Source organism: Armigeres subalbatus, chromosome 2 (genome assembly GCF_024139115.2).
Source record: "Armigeres subalbatus isolate Guangzhou_Male chromosome 2, GZ_Asu_2, whole genome shotgun sequence".
NCBI classification, from domain to species: Eukaryota; Metazoa; Arthropoda; class Insecta; order Diptera; family Culicidae; genus Armigeres; species Armigeres subalbatus.
In genome coordinates, this window is record NC_085140.1 from 423,281,825 (window position 1) to 423,304,825 (window position 23,001).

Here is a 23,001-nt window from a genome sequence, read left to right on the forward strand (position 1 = left end):
AACGGGTTAATCGTAACTCGCAGGTTACAAGCTTTTGCAGCAAGCTAACTTCCATGTTTTTGTTTGTCGCTCCCGGCCACGACCTCCTCCAGACCTAAGCGATTTCATCGCCGCGATTCTATCGTAGGGTCGCGGCAGGCAATGTTCCATTTACGCTTCCATACCAACGGCGACAGAATCGCAGTCGCCAAACGATAGAATCACGTCGCGTGTGTTTGGGGGAACCTTAGGTCTACTATATGGCGCTTTGCCATGTTCAGTCAAAATCACCCGCTCGTCAATTCTCCCAACAAAGTTCCTTGGTTTGATTTCTACTGTTGTGTATATAAATTTAATTCATTTCAAGAGGCTTCATAATCATTTCCGACTGAAAAATAACTTTCCTGTCAACATGCATGCAAATGACATTCATTGATTAAAAATGTGTGTTATTTTTGCATGGTAGCTTGGGAGGCAAAATATGTTCCTAATATAATCGCAATGAATCGAGAATTTGATCTTCAAATATGACCATTTTGTGTGAAATTCAACGCTGGCGTTATAATTTTACTGAGCACGTGTTTTTGGAGTTCAATGATAGCCTTTCGGTATAACTTTATTGTATAAGAAAGGCAAAAGCGAGAGTAGGTATCATAACATAAGACATCACAGAAATATCAATAAAAAAACGTTCATATTTTGTCCGTCTCGCATAACTTAGGATGTAGCAGAATCGCTGAACCAAAAAACATGTCAGCAACGAAGTGTACTGAAGCGATCAACAGTAAACCAAAAGCGTACGATCAAGACAGAAAAACCAAAATCAATTATAAATAAACTAAATTATGGCCTTCACTTTCCCTTCAAAATAGGATGTCCTCGACCATTGTTCATCGCTTTGACTCGAGAATTTCCGGTTGTGCGACTCTAACTTTAGTTTTTCTTTCGCTGTTTATAAACGTTGCGACGAATCAAAATCTATTTAAACCTTTCATCGATCGGAGTTGGTTTCACTAACAAGCACACCTACGGAAAATGGCGAGGGTAAGCTTATGTTGGTTCGCATAACAAATAACATTTTAATCGAGTATTTTATGAATTTCAGGTTATAATATCGATTATGACCCTAGTTGTCACCGCGACAGCCCAAAATGTCATTCAGGTTCCACCTCCTAACCTTCAACAAATTGGACAACCTGAATACACACCAATCCAACCATTCAACATCGCTCCAGATGGATTCTACGGCTTCAATCCCTATTCCAATGCCATAGGACCGCCCCAGCAAGTTCCGTTTGCTGTCGATCCGTACAACAGCATTGCTCCTTCGCCATATAATTATCCAGTTCCTGCTAATGCTCATCCCGCTTTCCAAAACCAACCCTTCCCACAGTTTCCCGGTTTTCCGCAATTGCCTCAGTTCTTCCCTCAATTCCCTGGTCCTTTTCAACCAGGCGTTCAGTCAGTTATCCCACCACATGCAATCCAGCAGGGGCCACCCCAAGCGAACCCTCTAGCTGCTGTGTCCTACATGAACTTCCAAACGCAACAGGCCACTCAGCCCCCGCAACCATTGCGACCGGCCATTGCCCCTGCTCAGGGTGTTAACGGTCTACCGAAACCTGTGAGCACCCCGAATGTAAACAGCAACAATCAAGCCTATGGGTCTTCTTACGGGATGTATGTTCCGGCAGGGGCAGCACCATCAGAAGCAACAGCAACAACAACAGCAGCAGAAGGGTCAACTAAGGGAGCGCGTTATGAGGCCGTGAGTGGCGATACCGTTCACACCGCTACCCTTCCAGGGCATGAGAAGGACTACAAGGTGGTGAGCGGACACGCAGCACCCGTCGACGTTGCTGTGCCGGTATCGAAGAAGCAGTAATTTGTGGAGACAATAGTGAAATTTAGTTTTATGTGTAGTGATAAAAATGTACAATAGAATATAGAGTGGTAGATCTATTGCTTAAGGTTTTTTAATCATGACCAGATTAGGGAAATCTATCTTCGAGGAGTAAAAGAAATTAACTATCGACTCAGAAGAGCTTCTGACTAAGGAGTGACATTAGAATACATTGAACTCTGGTTATATGGAAATTTGAAAAACACATTCTTTGAAATTATCAAATTTTCCGGACAAACGAACCGTACTGGTTCCGTTCACGCGTTTTAGATTCTCGGTGTGTTCTATTTGATATCTCAGTAGATTCGCTGAGTCGATATTATTTCCTGCATTACTTTTTCAAGCTCAAATCGTCCGATTAGAACAAAATTTTGAATGTTATATCCTTGCCCCGAAAAATATCCCTAAGGCCCGATGAGACTTACCCACCAAATCGAATATTTCTCTGAAATTTAATTATATATGCCAAAATTGTCCTGAGGGGAACAACTGATTTTCTTAGAATTTTGAATAATCCTGGAGAAACTTCCGATGCGAGGTGGTAGAAGAATTTGTGTACTTGAGCTCACTAGTGACTGCCGAAAATGATATCAGCAGAGAAATTCGGAGACGCATAGTGGCTGGAAATCGTACGTACTTTGGACTCCGCAAGACGCTCCGATCGAATAGAGTTCGCCGCCGTACCAAACTGACAATCTGCAAAACGCTCATTAGACCGGTAGTCCTCTACGGACACGAGACCTGGACGATGCTCGTGGAGGACCAACGCGCACTTGGAGTTTTCGAAAGGAAAGTGCTGCGTACCATCTATGGTGGGGTGCAGATGGCGGACGGTACGTGGAGGAGGCGAATGAACCAAGAGTTGCATGAGCTGCTGGGAGAACCATCCATCGTTCACACCGCGAAAATCGGACGACTGCGGTGGGCCGGGCACGTAGCCAGAATGTCGGACAGTAACCCGGTGAAAATGGTTCTCGACAACGATCCGACGGGCACAAGAAGGCGAGGTGTGCAGCGAGCAAGGTGGATCGATCAGGTGGAAGATGACTTGCGGACCCTCCGTAGACTGCGTGGTTGGCGACGTGTAGCCATGGACCGAGCCGAATGGAGAAGACTCTTATATACCGCACATGCCACTTCGGCCTTAGTCTGAATAAATAATAAATAATCCTATTTATTTTCTGGGGAAATCTCCAGTAGTTGAAATTCCGAAAGAGTACTTGGAAGAATGTACAATAATATTCTTGAAGAAATTTAAGAATGTAGGAATTGTCTTGAGGATGTCCTTTGGAAATTTCGGAGGAATTATTGGAGATATCTCCGAGGGAATGGAATTTCCGTTGGTATCTGAAGGAATTCCTTAAATAATTTTCGTAAGAGTAATTTTTTTTTGGAAACATCCTGGAGGTATTTCCTAAAGAATTATTTAAGATATTTACGAAAAAATGTTAAAAGTTTATTCCTAAGGAATTCTTGAAAACATTCGAAGATTTCTGAACCCGGTTTTGACTCTGGGATTGCTTGCTAGGAAACCCTCAAAAATGCCGCAATTACAGATTATTTATCATCACACAGGAATTGGATTTTTTTGGAAAAATATTCCAAAAAAATCTTAGTGTTAATTGTCGACGACAAAATGCACTAATAGTTCGTTATACTCGAAACTGTTGACATTTTTTCAACACTACAAGTACCGAGCCAAGATTTGTAACGTAAAGTACCGAGATTTTGCCGGTACCGTTTTTTAATAAAATCCCTTGATTGAATGAAATGAAAATCTAAGAATTATTTTGTGATTTCAAAGAATATGCGGAAACAAGCATTCTGAAAAAAAATATTCCAGGATCCATGCAAAAAAACCTGATTGGAATATTACCAATTTCCGCGTGATAAAGAGGAACTTTTCGGTTCTTCATCTCAAAGCTCCCATTTTCATCCTTTAAAAAAACAAAGCAATGAAGCAGAGTTTGGTTTGTTCCTTAGTTTTGTGATTTTTTTCATCAGTGCGAACGCATGTTAGGGGCCGTACACTTATTACGTAAGCATATTTTCTGGGTTTTTCGACCCTTCCTGCCCCCATGTAAGATTTTTTTCATACAAATGATTTTTTTATTTATATGGTGCGTAAGATATTGATCAACCCCCCCTCCCCCCATAAGTGCTTACGTAATATGTGTACGGCCCCTTAGCAAGAAGTAGCGACGAGTTTGGTGCTGCATTTCTTTGTTTGGCGATGAGATAAATATACGTTCAGTGAGATGGAAAACGGAACAGCTACACTATGTTAAGGATCCTTGTTTAGCAAAACAGAACAATTTTTGAATAAGTAAAATATGATAGCAAACAACCGACAACAAAAGTGAATAACATATTTGATTATAATTGAAATTGTAGAAAGAAGGTACACAATTAGTTCATCATGCTATTCAATTTTGCATTGCTTACAGAATCAAAAATCTAATCGATTCTATAAGAAATTTGTGGAAGATGTTGCTGAAGTAACTTCAGCGCAGGAATTCCAGGAAAAAGAAGTGAAAATTCCAAAAGTAGTTTCAGCAGGATTTTGATAAGAAGTTTCTTGAGGATTTCCAGTAGGAATATTCGGAGTAAGTCCAAAAGCGATTCCTAGAGGGGTTTCAGGATAAACTCTCAGAGAAATTTGAAGAAGAATACTATTTCTAGAAAATTGGTGTTGAATTTCAGAAGAACTTTCGGAGGAATAGCATCGTGGAGGATCTCTTGGAGGCATTCACTTTGAATTCCTCCAAGAATTGGTCCTGGATTCCTCCAATAATTCATTCTAAATTCCCCCAAAAACTCATTCTGAATTTTCCCAGGAATTCATTCTGAATTTCCCCAGGAATTCATTCTGAATTTCCCCAGGAATTAATTCTGAACTTCCCCATGAATTAATTCTGACCTCCCTCAGGAATGCATTTTGAATTCCCACGAAAGATCATTCTGAATTCTCCCAGGAAGCCTTTTTGAATTCCCCCAGAAATTCTTTTTGAATTCCCTCAGTAATTCATTTTGAATTCCTCCTGGAATTCATTCTGGATTCCCCCTGGAATTCATTCTGAATTCCCCTGGAATTCATTCTGAATTCCCCCTGGAATTTATTCTGAATTCCCCCAGGAATTTATTTTGAATTCCCCCAGGAGTTCATTCTGAATTCCCCCAGGAGTTCATTCTGAATTCCCCCAGGAATTCATTCTGAATTCCCCCCGCAATTCATGCTGAATTCCCCCTGGAATTCATTCTGAATTCCCCCAGGAATTCATTCCCCCAGGAATTCATTCTGAATTCCCCCAGGATTTCATTCTGAATTCCCCCAGGAATTCATTCTGAATTCCCCCAGGAATTCATTCTGAATTCTCTCAGGAATTCATTCTGAATTCCCAGGAATACATTCTGAATTCCCCAGAATTCATTCTGAATTCCCAGAATTCATTCTGAATTCCCAGAATTCATTCTGAATTCCCAGAATTCATTCTGAATTCCCAGAATTCATTCTGAATTCCCCGGAATTCATTCTGAATTCCCCAGAATTCATTCTGAATTCCCAGAATTCATTCTGAATTCCCCAGGTCATTCTGAATTCCCCGGAATTCATTCTGAATTCCCCAGGAATTCATTCTGAATTCCCCAGAATTCATTCTGAATTCCCCGGAATTCATTCTGAATTCCCCCCGGAATTCATTCTGAATTCCCCCCGGAATTCATTCTGAATTCCCCCAGGAATTCACTCTCAATTTCCCCAGGATATCATTCTGAATTCCCCCAGGAATTCATTCTGAATCCCCCCCGGAATTCATTCTGAATTCCCCCAGGAATTCATTCTGAATTCCCCCAGGAATACGTTCTGAATTCCCCCAGGAATTCGTTCTGAATTCCCCCAGAAATTCGTTCTGAATTCCCCCAGGAATTCGTTCTGAATTCCCTCAGGAGTTCATTCTCAACATTGTCTGTGACTCATATGCAACCAAATTTAGTCACATTTGAGCTGCTGCAATCAAATTGGTCTGGATTGTACTGAGCCGATAAATGAATCAATCTAAATCCCTAAATAAATTCCTGAATCATAAATACCTAAAATTTGATATATCGTCATTACTAGTCATTATTCATCAGTTCAGATTGCGATTTTTAGCCTGACCAGCGCACTTGATGATAAAACATAATGTTAATTCATTCGGCATTCAATGTTGGATGGTTTCAAATAGAACGGCTTTCATACGTAAGCAACTTAATTACAAGCAACTTAATGCGACTTGTAAGTGCTGCAAAAGACGTGGAACGAAACATTCCGATTGGTTTTCAGCGGCCAGTACATGGATTTACAATCTGTTGTCACTTACGAAGTCCTGATATCCTAAAGATTGTAACTGGAAAGAATCATGACAATTGTACTAAAAACACCTGAGATATATCAGAGCAAAGTTGCCGTTCCACGCTTTCTGCAGTGGTTGGTATTTGCAGTGTAAATTGATTTACGCTTCCAATTATAGTTTTTACTACTGAGCCCAAATTATAAATGAACCAATTATGTCAAAAATGCTGGTGCCCAACCATTACCAGAACTCTGGCGCCGCCAGTGAACATTACGATTAAATAAAATACTTTTCCAAGCTTTCAAACTCGAAGAACCTAACTTAGTTAACAACTAACTGTTCCTTCAATACTTTTTGAAAAGCCGAGAGATCCAATCTAGCTGACTACATTTAAAGAGATTTATACAAAACCTCAAAAACCTCAAAAAAAACAAAAAAAAAACTCACTCCAAATCTGGTCAAATAGAAAACATCTTGATTCGAACACCTGCAATCACAGATTAGCACAAATCCATAAGAAAATAAATCAAATGATTTTCGCAGTAAAATTGTTAAAAAATTTGTTAAAAAAAACTTACATTTATCATTTCCTATAATGTGCAAATCACATTTCATTCACGGACAATTAATATTTTGACACTTCTTTGTCTTTTGTCAAAATAGCACCACACATTTGCGCTGACGAAGCGGTTATAGAGCGAAAACTCAGCAGTATGTCAACTAAGCATTGTTTTCGAAAAATCAAAAATAATTGAGTTAATGAAAATTTAACCACAGAGTGCACATGTTCGATACATTCCTCAAATAAAAGAAACAAAACTAGTCGTAACTTGTTGTTACAACAGCCGGCATTTGACATTGATCTTGAGAATATGAAACAATCACATATATTAAACGCACCACCGACCACCACCAATTGCAGCTTTAATATATCCAACGATCATGTTCGTAGTTTTTATAACTCTGTTTTCCTCATAGTAGACGCCTTCCTAATAAATGCACTAGATCTTTTTCAATCCATGCCACGAGACACAAACAACGATCAACGACGACGACAACGGTTGCAAAGCAATTCAAACGTTGTCGACGTCGATTCGTGGGGTGAGAAATGTGCGCGTGCCACTGCACTGCCCGCCTCCAAGACCTCAACAGCAGCAACAGCAGCGTTGAACCGTGTGGTCTGAATGCATGACAACCTGACTGCCTTTATAGTGGTTCCGCTTTGTGATCGTTGTTCGCTTGGCTGCCGGACCGCGGTGCGCACTTGTAAAGCCAACTTCGAGAAGATTAATTACCATATAACGAGCTGGGCCGAGCACGCCAATGGATAGTTGGGTCTGCACTGGTCATAAGCATTGATTTGTATGTACAAATGGAATCTGTTGCATTTCTTAAATTTATGTCAAAGATTTTTCAAAACATTGTAAATATTTTTCTTTCTTAACAGTTTCCTCGTCGGGTACATTCTATTGAATTTATTTTTTATGCTCATCAAAATAAAACTCATAAAAAATTGAAATTTTTAATTTATACAAATTTTTTCAAAGTTCATTTTAGGAAACAAGATTTATTTCCACTTTTTGTCAAAATTATTTGTTATTAGTGGTAATCAACCTGAGACCATTTTTCTGACGAATTAAACCACTATGCAATAAACTGTCGGGTATTATGGCGGGAACAACAAATATTGGAAATAAGCCAACCTGACAAATTTTGGGTTATAAAAAAAAAAGCTTTTATAAAATAGTGTTAGCAAAAGATGGTTAACTTATCCGAAACTACAAATACGACTATGACAATGTACTTCAGTTTGACAAAAAAAAACAATGATTGGGTGGTCGGAAGCCTGCCGAACTGATAATGAACATCGAATAGCTTCGATTGCGAGTTCCAATTTAAATCGAGGCCTAATGAACGATAATAACTGTAACGAAACAAGGCAGCAACGTCAAGCGTCTAACTTTACCAGCTGTTCCAATCGACCCACATGTTACATTCATTATTGACCAAGACCCTATAGCAAGATCAAACCTCACCCCATTCGTTACAGCGTCCAGTATGCAGAATATATAGACCACTCCGGATCGGTTTCTTTACTCTAGATTGAGCAACAATACCACCGATCGAATTTCCTTCTGCTGCCCCATTTGGGGTTCCAGTTCAATCTCATTGCACTGTTTGTTCTGGGCTTGCAGTTTACGTGGATCAGTTCGATGCATTGCAACACGTATTTTTCGTACATGGGCAACATCGTGATCGGAGCAAAAGTGTGGGCGGATTCGAAGAAATATATCAGACACGGGCACTTATCTATGCTCTTAATATGGTCTCACTCAATCTTTGCTGTATTTTCCATCTAAGAAATTGGTTTGTATAATGAACGTCAGAGCAACTCCTGGTTCGTTTCGTATCAGAATTTGTAATCTTTCTGAGTTCTCGTGGTCTACTGTTGTACGATTCACGTCTATTGATGTTACCTTTGAAAAGTTCTATAGACATTTGCAGAAAACCCAGAAACCTTATGTAACACCTCCAGGTTGTTTCTTTCTACAGTATTTTATTTGAAGTGAAACGGGAGTAGACGATAAATTAGGATTGGTTTGCATACAACTCCACTTTAGCGCCAGGCAAGCATGTATTACTTGCCGTGAAGCTGCTCGATACTTCTCTTTTATCCCGTGCCCGGCGGTGAGACCTCAAAGGCGAGTTCCAAAATCCCAAACTTCAATCCACAACCGAAACCTTCAACCGTCTAACTACAGAATGAGCAATCTTAAATGAACAAAATATGAGATACAATTACAGGGTGGAGTTGGTTCCAGTCCGTAGAAAGGCACCCAAGTCCAGAGCCTATACTAAATTCAAAACGGAAAAAAAAACCGATACTGCCTTAACTCAGCTCCAATAGTTTGCTAGGGAATATTGCGTTGAACAAAAAGTCTATCTGCTCAATTATGCTCTTAGTACATAGTTTTCCTTTTATTGGCGCTATTGGTATCGCACCTTTAGTGCAGAATTTGGAATCATCTTTCCTTCCATAGTTTCTCCATTTCCCCGTTCACAATTTTCCATTCTTATTCTCTAGGATTAGTATCATACAATTTTGGTTTCGTTTACTTGCCCCAACGTATTCCCTTCATGGTATCCATCGACTTCCCTTGACGTCCAACGGCGTCAAGATGCACGTGCATTAGCGGGTGGTATTGGTTCACCTGATTGCACGGTCTCGCCTACGAGTAGCGGCCCTCTAGTGTCGGGTCTGGGCTACACTACGTCGAACCGGTTCGTATCCTTGCTCACTGTGGCTGCGTGGTCGTGACTACGTTACTGCAACGGTCCCCAGCGAGTTTCACGGCGGCGCGATGACGCGCGGCCACTGATGACGTCTTGTCGATGTCACACGATCGATTTACCGCGTGGTTTCACCACGACGAGTGCCAGACACGTTCCCCCTAGGGGTGCCACCTTCATTCGAAGGAATTCTTTACAAAGATTTTTTTCTCGCGCGGCAAAACAGGAAACTTTTCCTTTATACGATTTTCTTCGTTGTCGGAATACAACAGTCCTAGCTACTTGCAACACTACTGCTCGATGGTTTTAACAAATTTGTTCTGGTGTTTTAACCGCGATGGCTTCTCAAACTCGTGGCTTATAACTGGCGACTCACTTGCTATAGAGCTGTTAACGCTTGGATAGTCAAACTACGAGAGGATCAGCTATGGCAGTCTGTCTAGCCAACAACCGCTTTACGAACCCGAAGTAGATCATTTCATTCGGCCTTTATCGGGTATCCACTTCCTGAGGTCTTTATCAAAAGATGAACACCTGTAATCGCGTATCGAAGATGCGAATAGAACCCCTCTGGCGTATCACCGCTCGGAAAAGATCAGAGACTTGATGCGCGAAATCGGCTACTAGAGCAAGTTGTATGCAAGTTAGGTTTTACTTTATTTTAATTGTTTTTTTTTTTAATTATTTTTCCGTTTTATCGATTATTCTGTAACTCGTTACAGAAGCTCTATTTTTAAACGAAGTGCCGATGTGCATACGCTAGGAGAAATGTCGAAAAGGAAAAAGTAGAATCACAGAGTATAAAATATTCATCTTCAAGAAGCAACTTCAGTGCGAATTTTGACAAACATCGCATGATTATTCAAAACATAGAATGACATAGTCAAACGACTGCTCCACCAACTCATTCATTCGACTGTCACTGAGTGTGCTTACTATGTGCAGAAAGAAACAAAACTAGCATTGTTTATATTGATGTTTACCGTTGAAAGGGCCTCGCGGATGCAAATCGGATTCAGTTCTGTGTGATAAATTACTTTACTCAATAAAAACGTCTTCAGATTTCAGATAATGTATTATCGATTTGTAGAATGTGCATAAATATTCAATGACTAATATTCAACTGAATATTGACAGTCCAAAGCCGAAAATGAATGTGCCTGGAAGTGAGCTGACAAGTGAAGAAAGGTGGTCTTCACCAAAAAAATTCGATTATTTTACACTCTGAATCACGTAAAAATTTCCACAGCAATATATGGGATGCAATTCTGTAATAATTTTGGAAAATTTCAAAATAATTACATATATTAAAAATAATTTGAAGCACCGGGTTAGACTTTTGATTATCTACATTGAACTTATATTTATTTGATTGCTCATGAGAATTAAAGTTTTTCTCGAATTGATCCCGGAAAAGATATTATTTTTGATGTTTATTGAATTTCTAATCTCGTGCAATAAACCTTTTTCAAAAATAAATCAGCTTGTAATTTTTAAATTATTTTGAATTCCGTTGCCTTCCTTGCCGTAAATTGCCGTAAATTTTAGTGATTCTACTTTTTCTCTGATGAGAGCATTCATCTGGTTCTCCTAGCTTATTGTGCAATGTTTGACTTTGTCATATTTCTTTATAAATGTCATGCGAAGAATTATCCACGTTTACTGAAAAGGCACGTTTTACATGAAAATAATTATAATGCAACTTCCACTTCCATGGAGCTCCATTTATAATTATTTTCAACTAAAACTTGCCTTTCCAGTAAACGTGCGTAAAAAAACCATCACTAATTGAAAATTTAGGTCCTTTTAGGCTAGGATGCCGAATATGTCCCAAATCTAATCACTATAAATCAAGATTTTGGTCCTCAAACATGACCATTTTGTATGAAAATCAGCTACTAATGCCCCATAATTATTTCCGGGAGTGTAGACAAACCATAACCCTGTTTTATAGGCAAAACACGTATTCATCTACCTGTTGTGGAAGCAACATTTCAATTACATGATCCAGTTTCAATCAGCTGACGATAGCTTTAATGCGTACTCAGCAATCATTGATTGACGTCAATTGAGCCGTTCGTTATTTTGCAAAAAAAAAAACTCATGATACTTTCTATATTCAAATTTCATACTGGATCCTATTCTGCATAAATGACGTTGAATAATTCAATCACAAGCTGAATATAACTGCATTTGAATTGAAACTATAAACTGTCAATATTTGTGCTTAATTTTAAATGTAATGCCGTAAAGGAGAAGGACTTCTCCACCAACACAAAACAACATCAAGTTGATACATTTTTATATGTTTTTCAACACATAGCTATTTCAAAGATATTCCTTTGAAAATATTTCCTGTGGAACATTAAAATAATTTGCAGTGGAAATTTGAAAAAATCAATCATTTTTTCGGGAAAATCAATAACATTCATTGGAAAATTGGAACAAAAATATTCACGAAGATTTGAGGAAGAACTCCCGATGGAGTTTCGAAAAAAATCAAAGGAAATTTCTACAAACTTTCTTTAGAAATTCGGAACACTTATCTGAAAATAATTTAAAAAGTTCATCGTGGAAAGCCAACTTAATTACACATAGAAATCCCGGATAAATTAAAGCGAACCCAGAATCCAGACGTCAGCTTAAGCCGGAAGGGTACGATGGGCAGGGCATGTTGCAAGAATGCCGGACAGCAACTCTGCAATGATGGAGCCAGAGGAGATACATCAGCTTCCACACTGATATTCTTCCCTCCCCCTTCATACGGGAGTTTGGCAGAAGGAAGGTCGTGCGACATATACCATCACAAATATAGCCCTCCGTTCGCTTTCATATCGACTTCTATAAAAACATTCTTCATGCCTGCCGTATCCTAACGGAACTAAGCATATGCGGTATTTCGAAAAAAAATCGTTTCAGGTGGTTCGAAACGAAATTCCGCGTAATTCTTGATTTCGTTTCGTTTCGTAAAATTCCAAGAATTTCGCTAGAAAAAACTAGCTTATAACGAAATTTAACGGAATTCCGCGGAATTTCGAAACAAATTTTGACTTAAGCCATACTGTCTCGTACGGTCGAGTATTATAAAAAATTTTGGCTGCGCCGCTGAACAAAGTCATAAAACTATTTTCAAAACTTAATGCTTTGCAAATTTTTCTATTAACGCCTATCTATCTAATACGTATTTAGTTGACTTCTATAAAACGTCTTCGGTGTTTTGCTAGAAATGTCCAACAGAAAACGAAAAATATCTTTAACATTCTATCCCATTTTTTCAAAAGTGATACGACTCAATATTTAAGAATCAGAGCAGTACAAATTTGTCAAAGAGGCAACGTCGTGGCGTGAATTCCTAATGCCCTTGTGAAGTATTTTTAGAGAGCCTTTTTTTATTAAAGGCCAACTTCTTCACCGCTTATGCCTCAAGCCAGGTTTAAGCGCATGACTAAGCACCGCTTAAGAGTTAAGAAGGCCCTAAGGAAAACATTAAACGAAGTATATGATTTTGCGTTGGATTGATTTGAAACACGGTTGTCGTCTTCGAGTTTTCAAAATAACTTCGTTTACAATACATATTTAGTCGTTTCACATAAATTACCTTTTCAACAAATCAAAGATTCCTTTCACATGGTGCTCACGGAGATGCAGAGACTTCCTCTTATAATCTTATAATAATGAGTATCAAACTAATTTTCTTCTCCTTACCCTAAATTCTGTAAGGGCGTGGCCAGCTCATACTGTCCATAGCAGCTGTTTCTTACACTTAATTGAAGTCGGTCGAGGATGAAAATTTGACAACAAGTTTTGCATGCCTCATATGAACAAACACATATACAAGGACAAACAGACAATAGCTTGGCTCGTCGAGTTGATTGTATATAAGACTATATTTTTCTTGATATATGACTTGTGAGAGAAGTCAGATTCGATGGATACGGAGAAATGACTGATATCCCATTGTTATTAGCTGGTTATGAAACAACTTCTCGCAAGGGCAGCTGTTGTATAATTGGTAATACATCCGTGTACTTAATGAAATAGAGTGGGTTCAAGTCCCACCGGCAGCCGAATCTTTTTTCGCAATATCTCGTAAAAAACACCTCAAATGGCAAACTTTACTATGTGTATCAAAATTGAACATCTTTTCCAAAAAAATATAAGACTATGGGTCTCCTATAAAAAGGTTGAGTTTGAAGGGAAAAGATATCTCGCTTCTTAACTTTTCAAAAGGACCTAAGTAACATTTTTTCCATGAATTAATTTGAATAGCGCAATCAACAGAACAACATGAAAGCTATTGATTGCAGTATTCAAATTAATTCATGAAAAAAATGTTACTAGATATCCTTTTGTTACAAGTGTTTGTAGGAGGCAGTAAAAACTATTTCTTCTCACCTGGCAAACTGCAGTCGTAAAAGCTTTGCCATAACATTTCTGCAACACAATCTGAAAGACATATCTTTGTGCATTTTAGAAAGGTGCAGAGGATTCGTCAAGCGAGCAAATGTATGCTATTAACAATTCTCTATCTGCGTTCACTATATTCGTATATTCTGGTTTTGATATAGCTCAATACCATACAACCACGCTGATAAATAAATCATTTGTTTGAGAAACTGCATAAGTCTATTTCACAAAATTTCGAGAAAACAACAAAAAACTGTTTTTGAACAAATTGGCACCAATTCTTTCGATTTCTTCGATACAGATCAATAGTTTTTGGCAAAACTCAACACTGTGGGACACTTCCAGTGCGAAAACTGTAAGCAGTACTCCGTAATTGCTCTTCAAAGTACGTGCACATATGTAGTTTCTCAAACAAAAGACAAACATTTTTTTTCGAATTTTTTCGTCGGCCAAAAATGTAACATATGCAGTTTCTGAAACAAACGGTTCAAATGAATATGACGTATGCTTCAATATAATCACATAAGTCTTAAATTAAATAAGGTTTTAAATAAAATTTTAATCAAAATATAAAAAAAATCAAACAATTCCTATATTATTATATACATACTTATTGATATAAAGCTGAACTGATAAAAAAACTGATCAGATTCGGGAGCACCCTCTCCAGGATGAATTCCTTTGAAAGCGGCACACATGCTGGGGTATTGCTTGATCGCCAATGGTAAACGGGAACACGGCGATTTCTCGCTTAACTTTTCAAAAAGACTTGAGTAGCATTTTTTTTTCATGATTTAATTTGAGTAATGCAATCAAATGCTTTCATGTTGTTCTGTTGATTGCGCTATTCAAATTAATACATGAAATATTGCTTCTTCTGATACTATAATTCTATTGGTCGCAAAGCATTTGCCTTTGAGAAAATTAAATCAGAATTGCGTACACCTGTGTTCAGAATAATAGCAGCGGAAGCCGTTTTTCATACAAAATGGTTAACTTTAACAAGCTGCAACTTTGCACCCCGATGACCGTTTGAGCTGAAATTTTGGCAGTGAACTACAAATATGATGAATTTTACCCATAGTAAGTTTCAATTTTTTCGAATGACGCGTTCAAAAATTACGCACTAGGTCAAATTGTTCAAAATAATAGCAGTTTTTGTTTTGGAAATATCAATAAAACAATTGATTGGAATGTTATCAATTTTAATTCAGGTGCTGCGAGACACTAAGTTTAAAATTTAAAAAATATAAATTGTTGAATTTGACATTTGAATTGGCCAATATAACAAAAATAAAAACTGCTATTTTTCTGAACAATTTGACCTAGTGCGTAATTTTTGAACGCGTCATTAGAAAAAATTAGTACGTAGTATGTGGAAAATTCAGCATATTTGTAGTTCACTGCCGAAATTTCAGCTCAATCGGTCATCGGGGTACAAAGTTGCAGCTTGTCAAAGTTGACCATTTTGTATGAAAAACGGCTTCCGCTGCTATTATTCCGAACACAGGTGTACATAATGTAAAATCAATTCAATAAAAATTCCGCGGAAAAAAAATGAAATCTCGTTTCGTTTCGAAAAATTTTGAACTAAATAGACATTGATTTCGTATCGTTTCGAAGTTTCAAAAGTAAATATATATTTTGTTTCGTTTCATTTCGAATCAACACAGACATTTTAAATTTCGTTTCTTTTTTTTTATTCATTTCTTTATTTGGTAGGCACTCTGTGTTATTTAACCGCTACTGTGCCGAGATCTACTGTGGTATTCTGCAGCCAGAATCCACACAGAATCTATTTTTAGATTTTTCCATTATTCATTGTTGTTGTCGTTGCTGGTCCATCTCATCGTGAGTCCATTGTGTCCGTTTTGTCCATGTCGTGTATCCAATGATCGTTGCCTTTGTTCGGTTGCCATTTATCCGGGTAACGTTGGAGGAATGCCTCCGAGAAGAACAAGTTGTCAGTCGTCATCAGGCAGTCGTGACGGTAAGGCGCGCACCCCAATACGCCACCGCATAGGCTGCGCATCCGGCGACTGACGAAGGTTTTGGTGGAGGGGCTGGGAATCGAACCCATGACCATTCGCTTGTAAGGCGAACGTGTAGCCAACTACGCTACGGGACGCTACGCCCCTTAAATTTCGTTTCTTTTCGTTTCGTTAGGAAAAAGTGTCTTATCGCATACCCTTAAACGGAACTATAAATCCTCGCTTAACTTTTCAAAAGGACCTAAGTAACATTTTTTTCATGAATTAATTTGAGTACTGCAATCGAAAGCTTTCATGTTTTTCTGTTGATTGCGCTATTCAAATTAATTCATGAAAAAAATGTTACTTAGGTCCTTTTGAAAAGTTAAGCGAGAATGAATCGCCTGCTTTGAGCGTGCTTACAGCGGCACACTAGGAGTTAACTTTCTGAAATCAGTATGGCGAAAGGCATCTAAGGTTCGATTTCTAAAAATTAAGCACATTCATCAAAAAAATATTTGGTAGGCATGATAGCGGACATCTTCCTACATAATCGGTACCAAATAGTTTTTCATGAAAAGTTTCTTATATTGAGAAACCCGCGTTAGATGACTTTCGCCATACAAATTTCTGGCGGTTAACTCTTGCTGGCTATTCTGCGCATATACTATAGCGCCTGGATGTGACAGCGGCGGGTAGAAAATCAGCAACTGCCAATAATTCATTCTATACTTTCGCTTCTAATGAATTATTGGCAGTGACCGCTGTCACATCCAGGCGCTATAGTATATGTGCAAAATAGCCAGCATGAGTTAACCACCAGAAATTTGTATGGCGAAAGTATCTAACGCGGGTTTTCATCTGTCAAAGTCAAAGTTTTCAAAGTCATCTAACGCGGTTCTGATCAAACCTGGCAGGTACAAGAATGTGTGCCAGGTAGGCTGACCAGGTATAAAACGAGCAAGGTGGGCTGAACAGGTTAGAAATGAGGAGTAAGAAGTGAGAAATGAGGCTCCGAATTTTTCTCTTCTCACTTCTCACTGTGAAAAGTGAGTAGTGCGAAGTGGGAAGTGAGAAGTATCACTACTCAATTCGCTCTTCCCCCATTTCACAGTGAGAAGAATCAAGAGTGAGAAAGGAGACGTCTCATTTCTAACTGTAAAACGTGCGAAGGGATCTGTGTTAAAATGTCGAAGAACAAGAGGGCGAAAGCCCAAAAGGTCGAAAGGACAAAAAGTCGAAAGGATGAAAGATCGAAGGACGAAAGGTCGAAAGGACAAAAGGTGGAAGGAAAAGAAGGTCGAAAAATGACAGAAGTTTGAGGGAAAAGAAGGTTAGATAAAGAAATAACTGGAACAAAAGGTGGAAAGGACAAAAGATCGAAGAGATAAAAGGTCGCCAAAAAAATGTGACATAAGAGGTTTCATTCTATTAATCACAGGCTGTTCTTACGAGTTATGTCTCATATTTTAACCCTCCCGTTACCAACTCCCTTTTTGAAAACTAAAATAAAAATCTATTTAGCAGTAGTTTTTTTGTCTTTTAACTTTTTTTACAGCAACTTTCATTAAAAGAAGCGGAATTTATTCAAGTTTTAGGAGGTTTATGAGTTTCCAGGATTGATCACTTGGTTCCGGAGTAATTCCAGATTTGAAATGGGTGTTAGCTTTTGGCCATCTCTCAGAACGCGTACTTCGGAAATGATTACTTTAGATATTTTAATTGGAAACGGCGCATAAACTATACCAAATATGATCAGAAATTAGATCGATCCAAAATATGGGCTGTATTCCGGATTCCTGACGTTCCGCCGGAACCTGCTACAAGGTCACTTTACAGAAATAGGCGAATACCATCATGCGACACATCAGACTTCATGATTTCAGAAGTTATGGCACTCTATGATAGTTTTGGACGTCCTAGACCGTATTTGAACCAATCAGAACCGGAAATTTGATTAGGTCGGAGTAAAGTTGGACCGTCTGTGGGCAATTTGTACTGTCCAACAGTCCGTACAACTTGTTGAAATTTCTCCGTTCTATTGGGGTTAAGGCGTACGTACTTTTCGACAATCCACTTTCTAATTTCCAAATTGAGCTTATTTTTTGTGATTATTTGACTGAAGAAAGTATTTTTGGACTTGGTCAGCTCAAATATTGCTCGGAATTCGGTACTGGGGCATCAAACGAGTCTGACTGAACACGCATCGTTCACTCTGATCCGATCTGTAACGTAACCACTCCCAGAGTTTCATTTCTCTAAAAACTACTTTCCAGACTTTCTACTTTCTCCCTGTTCTATATCCAAAAATTTCAAATGTTGGTTCAACATGTTTAACAAAAACCACGTAATACACACTCTTCGGACAGTCATAAATCATTGTATATTTATGAGAATTTTCCTGTTTAAATAGAAATTTTCGCTCATCCATTCCGGTTCTTTCGACCTATCGTAGCCATCAGCAGATTATCGAGAAAAAAAAAATAGGAGGAACATATGGCCAAATATACATATTCGGCGTATACGGCTTAAGAGCTGCATACTAATCTGGCAAGTCATGTTTCTTTTTATTAAAATAAATCCAGTTGCTAACCATCTGGAATAATGAAAAAAAAAAATATGTTAAGACATAAATAAAATTGTAAAAGAATATAAGAATTTAATCTCAAACCAAAACAAAAATTTGTTTCACATGAAAAACATTCGGGGGTTTCACTATAAAATCTGTACACAGCACGTGTCAAAATTACTACCATAGTTGATCCATTACTATAATAAAAAGCTGGATACCCCATTTTTTTTCTTTGTAAGTTTTTTTTTCTTGTCTTTGTCTTATTGTTCCGTGTACTACGAAGCTATGGCCATCCGGAAGATGCTCCCTACTGGACTGAACCATACACACTTAAATTCAGAATCTTAGCTCGGTAATATTTTTTACTGATTTCAATCGGTAAAAGTAAATTCAAGCCGAGAGCTCAGTTATTTAAAATAAGTTTACCGATTTCTGTAAATATTTTAGCCGATGTCTCATGTGTTCAAAATAAAATACTGATCTCTGGTAGTATAAATTACCGAACAACTCAGTTCCAAATAAAACTTCCTGTAACTGTCAAAAATATACCGATTGTTCAGTAAAAATCAATGCGTTTATCTGAGCTTTCGGTGAAATTAGTACGGAGTTCTCAGCAAAGCTCGATGTGACGCTATCACCGATGGTGATTGCTCAGCGACGCCATATTTATGAAGTACACATCTCCGATTCATTTGAAAGAAGTTGTTGCTCGAGCGATTTGCTTTATTTAATTTGAAAGCTTTGCAGTACATATAATAGAGTAATATTTTACGGGTTAAAAGTTTAACTAGTTCAGGTAGGTTTCAAGGTTTCATTACTGTTTGTTACATTTTATCAACCATTACTGTTTGAACATGATATTTTCAATTTCCAGACAAAAGGCTAAATTATCTCGCTGTTTAACCTGGATTCGTCAAAAATTATAATATTACTAGCTAACATTACTAGCTGACCCGGCAGACGATTTCCCCCATAGGTGATGATTTTCTTATGGGGAAATATCGGATATAATAACGTACTGGAGGAGTGAAGAAAATCCTTCCAGCTGTTTGGAAGTTATGCGGTTACGAACGCATACCAATTCACTTTGAAATATAATAAAATATGCTTGTCAATGAATAATAATCAATCGATGGATGACAAAATTCTTGTGCTTCCTTATTTTATTATCTAAGAAAAAACAAAAACCCAAATTACGATTTATTCGGTATTTTTCATTACCGAAGACCGTAATGTACGTGCAAATAACTCGGTATTATTTACCGAGTGCTCAGTTATAACTGACATTTCGCCACCGGGTACTCAGAACCGAGACCTCGGTAACTTTTTCAACTATTTTACTGAGGTGGGTACCGAGAGCTCAGCTGTTGAGAAATCGGTAAACTGGTAACCGAGCCCGGTAAATAAGATTAAGTGTGTACAAACTATAATTCGAGCACGAAGCTACGCCACACCAGTCACAGCGTCATATACCCGGATGTGCAGCTGAAATGACCTAAACCTAAATCCCTACCCCGTCCGTCCTGAGTAAAGTAATCTCTAACCTTGAGTCACCACGAGTATATGGGCCTTTGTACCGGGTTAGGGACAAAAGGTCGAAAGACAAAACGTCGAAAGGACAAAAGGTCGAAAGATAAAACGTCGAAAGACAAAAGGTCGAAGGGACAAATGGTCGAAAAGGACAAAAGGTCGAAAGGGACAAAAGGTCGAAAGGACAAAACGTCGATCAGGACAAAAGGTCGAAAGGACAAAACGTCGAACAGAACAAAAGGACGAAAGGACAAAACGTTGAACGGGACAAAAGGTCGAAAGGAACATAAGTTTGAAATTGACAAGAAACTGAAATGGAGAGAATCAATCTCGCACCAGAGCCAGAGCTGACCTACACAGTTAGCAAAAACTCTGCTATTTTGTTTTTACAATTTTTACCAATTAAATAACTAGATAATAACATCCACTAATAGATGGATGTTTGAGTTTTCTAAATGACACTTCGATCAAATACCCTGGCGTGTATTATACGCCGGTGTATTTTCAATGCGTGCGCCTGCGTAGTATAGGACAACTCTTTCTCGCGAAATACAAGCTTTATTCATTTCTTATTAACCATCTTTTTAATCTATTTCAGAACTATCTAGATATTCATAATCAGAGTTAATAATTATTTGCGAGCGTCTTAGGGGAAAATGTTACACGGTTTAAAAAAATTGTCTTCCTTTTACTTCCACTAATTCGTTTTTTGTTAACTAAATAACCAAAAACGAATTAGTGGAAGTAAAAGGAAGACAATTTTTTTAAAACCGTGCATCATAATATTGTCTTATAGTAATTACTCCTTCTTAGAAAATTGCTCATTCTTCAACTTTGATTGATTAGATGAGTGCGTTATTTCTGCTTAAAGTTAAATGCATTTCATAAATTCATTTGGAATACAGCTTGTTATTACTTGTTCTTGATAGAACTTTTGCTCCTTTCGACCTTTTGTCCTTTTCGACCTTTTGTCCCTTTCGACCTTTTGTCCTTTTCGACATTTTGTCCCGTTCGAGCTTCTGTGCCTTTCGACCTTTTGTCCTTTCGACCTTCTGTCCCTTTCGACGTTTTGTCTTTTCGACCTTTTGTCCTTTCGACCTTTTGTCTTTTCGACGTTTTGTCATTCGACCTTTTTTCCTTTCGACCTTTTGTCTTTCGACCTTTTGTCATAGATTCCTTTGTACCTTCCCAAATAACTGTTAATGATAAGATGATATGCATTGCATTGTTATCATACTTAAGAATTGCGGCTCCGTAAAGTGTCACAAACACGACTTAGCCTACCAAATAAATGGAATGGTAAAAAAACACTGAAAATGTTGGTATATTGTAATACCTCTGAAGAATACCCTATGTCTCACTACTCACTTTGTACTATTTATTTCTCACTTCTCACTGTAAAAAGTGCGAAAATGTCACTCTGGACAGCTCGCATTACTCATTTTCACTTCTCACTGTAAAAGGTGAGACATCTTATTTCTCACTTCGCACAACTCACTTTTCAATGTGGGAAGTAAGAAATTATTAGTGCAAAGTAAGAAGTGAAACGTCTCCAAACGACATTTCCGGCCAAATGATCTGTTCGGCCAAATGGCATATTCGGCCAAATGACCTATTCGGACAAATGACCTATTCGGCTGTATGACTCTTTCGGCCGAATGACTTTCGGCCTAATGGTCTGTTCAGTCAAACAACTTTCGGCCTAGTAGCATTCGACCATATGGCATTCCTTATTTCTAAGGATCTCCTCTCCTGTGGAAAAGTCGAATAATTTTATGTTGAACTTTTGCAACATTTACCGTGCAAATTCCGAAGAATGAATCGTGTGAATACCGAAGAGTTATTCATCGAACTTCCGAAGAATTTCTGCGGAATTTATTTTGGAAATTCCAAAGAACTCCTGTAGACAATCTGAATGCGAAGAATTTCCTGTGGAATTTTCAAAGAATACTCAATAAACATCAGGAGACTTTTCCTTGGAAACATATTTGCATGGAACATTCCAACAACATTTTTGCCTTTCTCGTACAACAAAGTTGTACCGAAATTCTATAGGACTACTTCAAAAAACAATTTTTGATAGAAGGCCCGGAGACCCATAGTGTTATATACCGATCGACTCAGTTCAACGAATCGAGGCGATGTCTGTATGTGCGTATGTATGTGTGTCTGTGTGTATGTGTACAAATTTTGTAGACACACTTTTTGGAACTTAGCCTTACCCGATTTACTCGCAACAAGTTGCATTCGACGAGGAATGCGGTCCCATTGTTTGCTATTGAAAATTTGGCCCGATCGGGCATTGCATTTCGGAATTATTGAAAAATCATTGTTTTTTCCCAAGAGTCTCCCTAGGAAAAAAATTCAAAATCGAAAAAAAAATTCTAGAATGGTGGCAATGCATAGTAATTAATGCAAAATGATAGAAAATATGCGATCTATTCCCCTATAGTGCTCTTTTGACCTTGCTCATGTGATTTTTTCAGTACATTTTACGATGCACGAGAAGGCATCATCGCCGCTAGGTGGATCTGGGTTTTTAAATTGAAATATTGGAATTTAAAAACTATTTTACGTGACAACTCAATACATTTTTATATGAAAATATTTACATTTTACGAATTTCTAAATATGTGGAATACAATCATATCCCAAGCAGGAGAAATTAACTCAATAATACCCCATTTTGTTATTGGTACCATACTCTGTTATGAACTTATAACTTTATATAGCTAGTTGGTATTATGGCAAGTTGGCATTTTTATACCAATGGAAAGCTAGACGTACTACATTACTACAAATGAAGAATATAGTTTGATTTCTTCAATTCAAAACATTTTATTGACAATTTCGCAAATTCAGCATTTTTGGACATTTCAGTTTTGTGGTTCGGTTGTGGGCACCCTTGAAAATGCGATGAAATCCACCAAGTTTCAAAGAAAAATAGTTTTTTTATTCGATTTAATTGTCATGAAACAATAAAACACCTAGATTAAACCACCTAGCAGTGGAGATGCC

At 38.0% G+C, this 23,001-nt stretch overlaps 1 protein-coding gene across 1 annotated transcript; it reads left to right on the forward strand.

Annotated features, from left to right (window-relative positions):
- The first annotated feature begins 929 nt into the window (after positions 1 to 929).
- On the forward strand, positions 930 to 2,371 carry LOC134217795 (homeotic protein empty spiracles-like). The gene is made up of 2 exons (XM_062696610.1): positions 930 to 1,023; positions 1,085 to 2,371. Exons 1-2 carry the CDS (start codon positions 1,015 to 1,017, stop codon positions 1,862 to 1,864), a joined length of 789 nt encoding a protein of 262 aa, XP_062552594.1. The 5' UTR covers positions 930 to 1,014; the 3' UTR covers positions 1,865 to 2,371.
- The last annotated feature ends 20,630 nt before the right edge of the window (positions 2,372 to 23,001 follow it).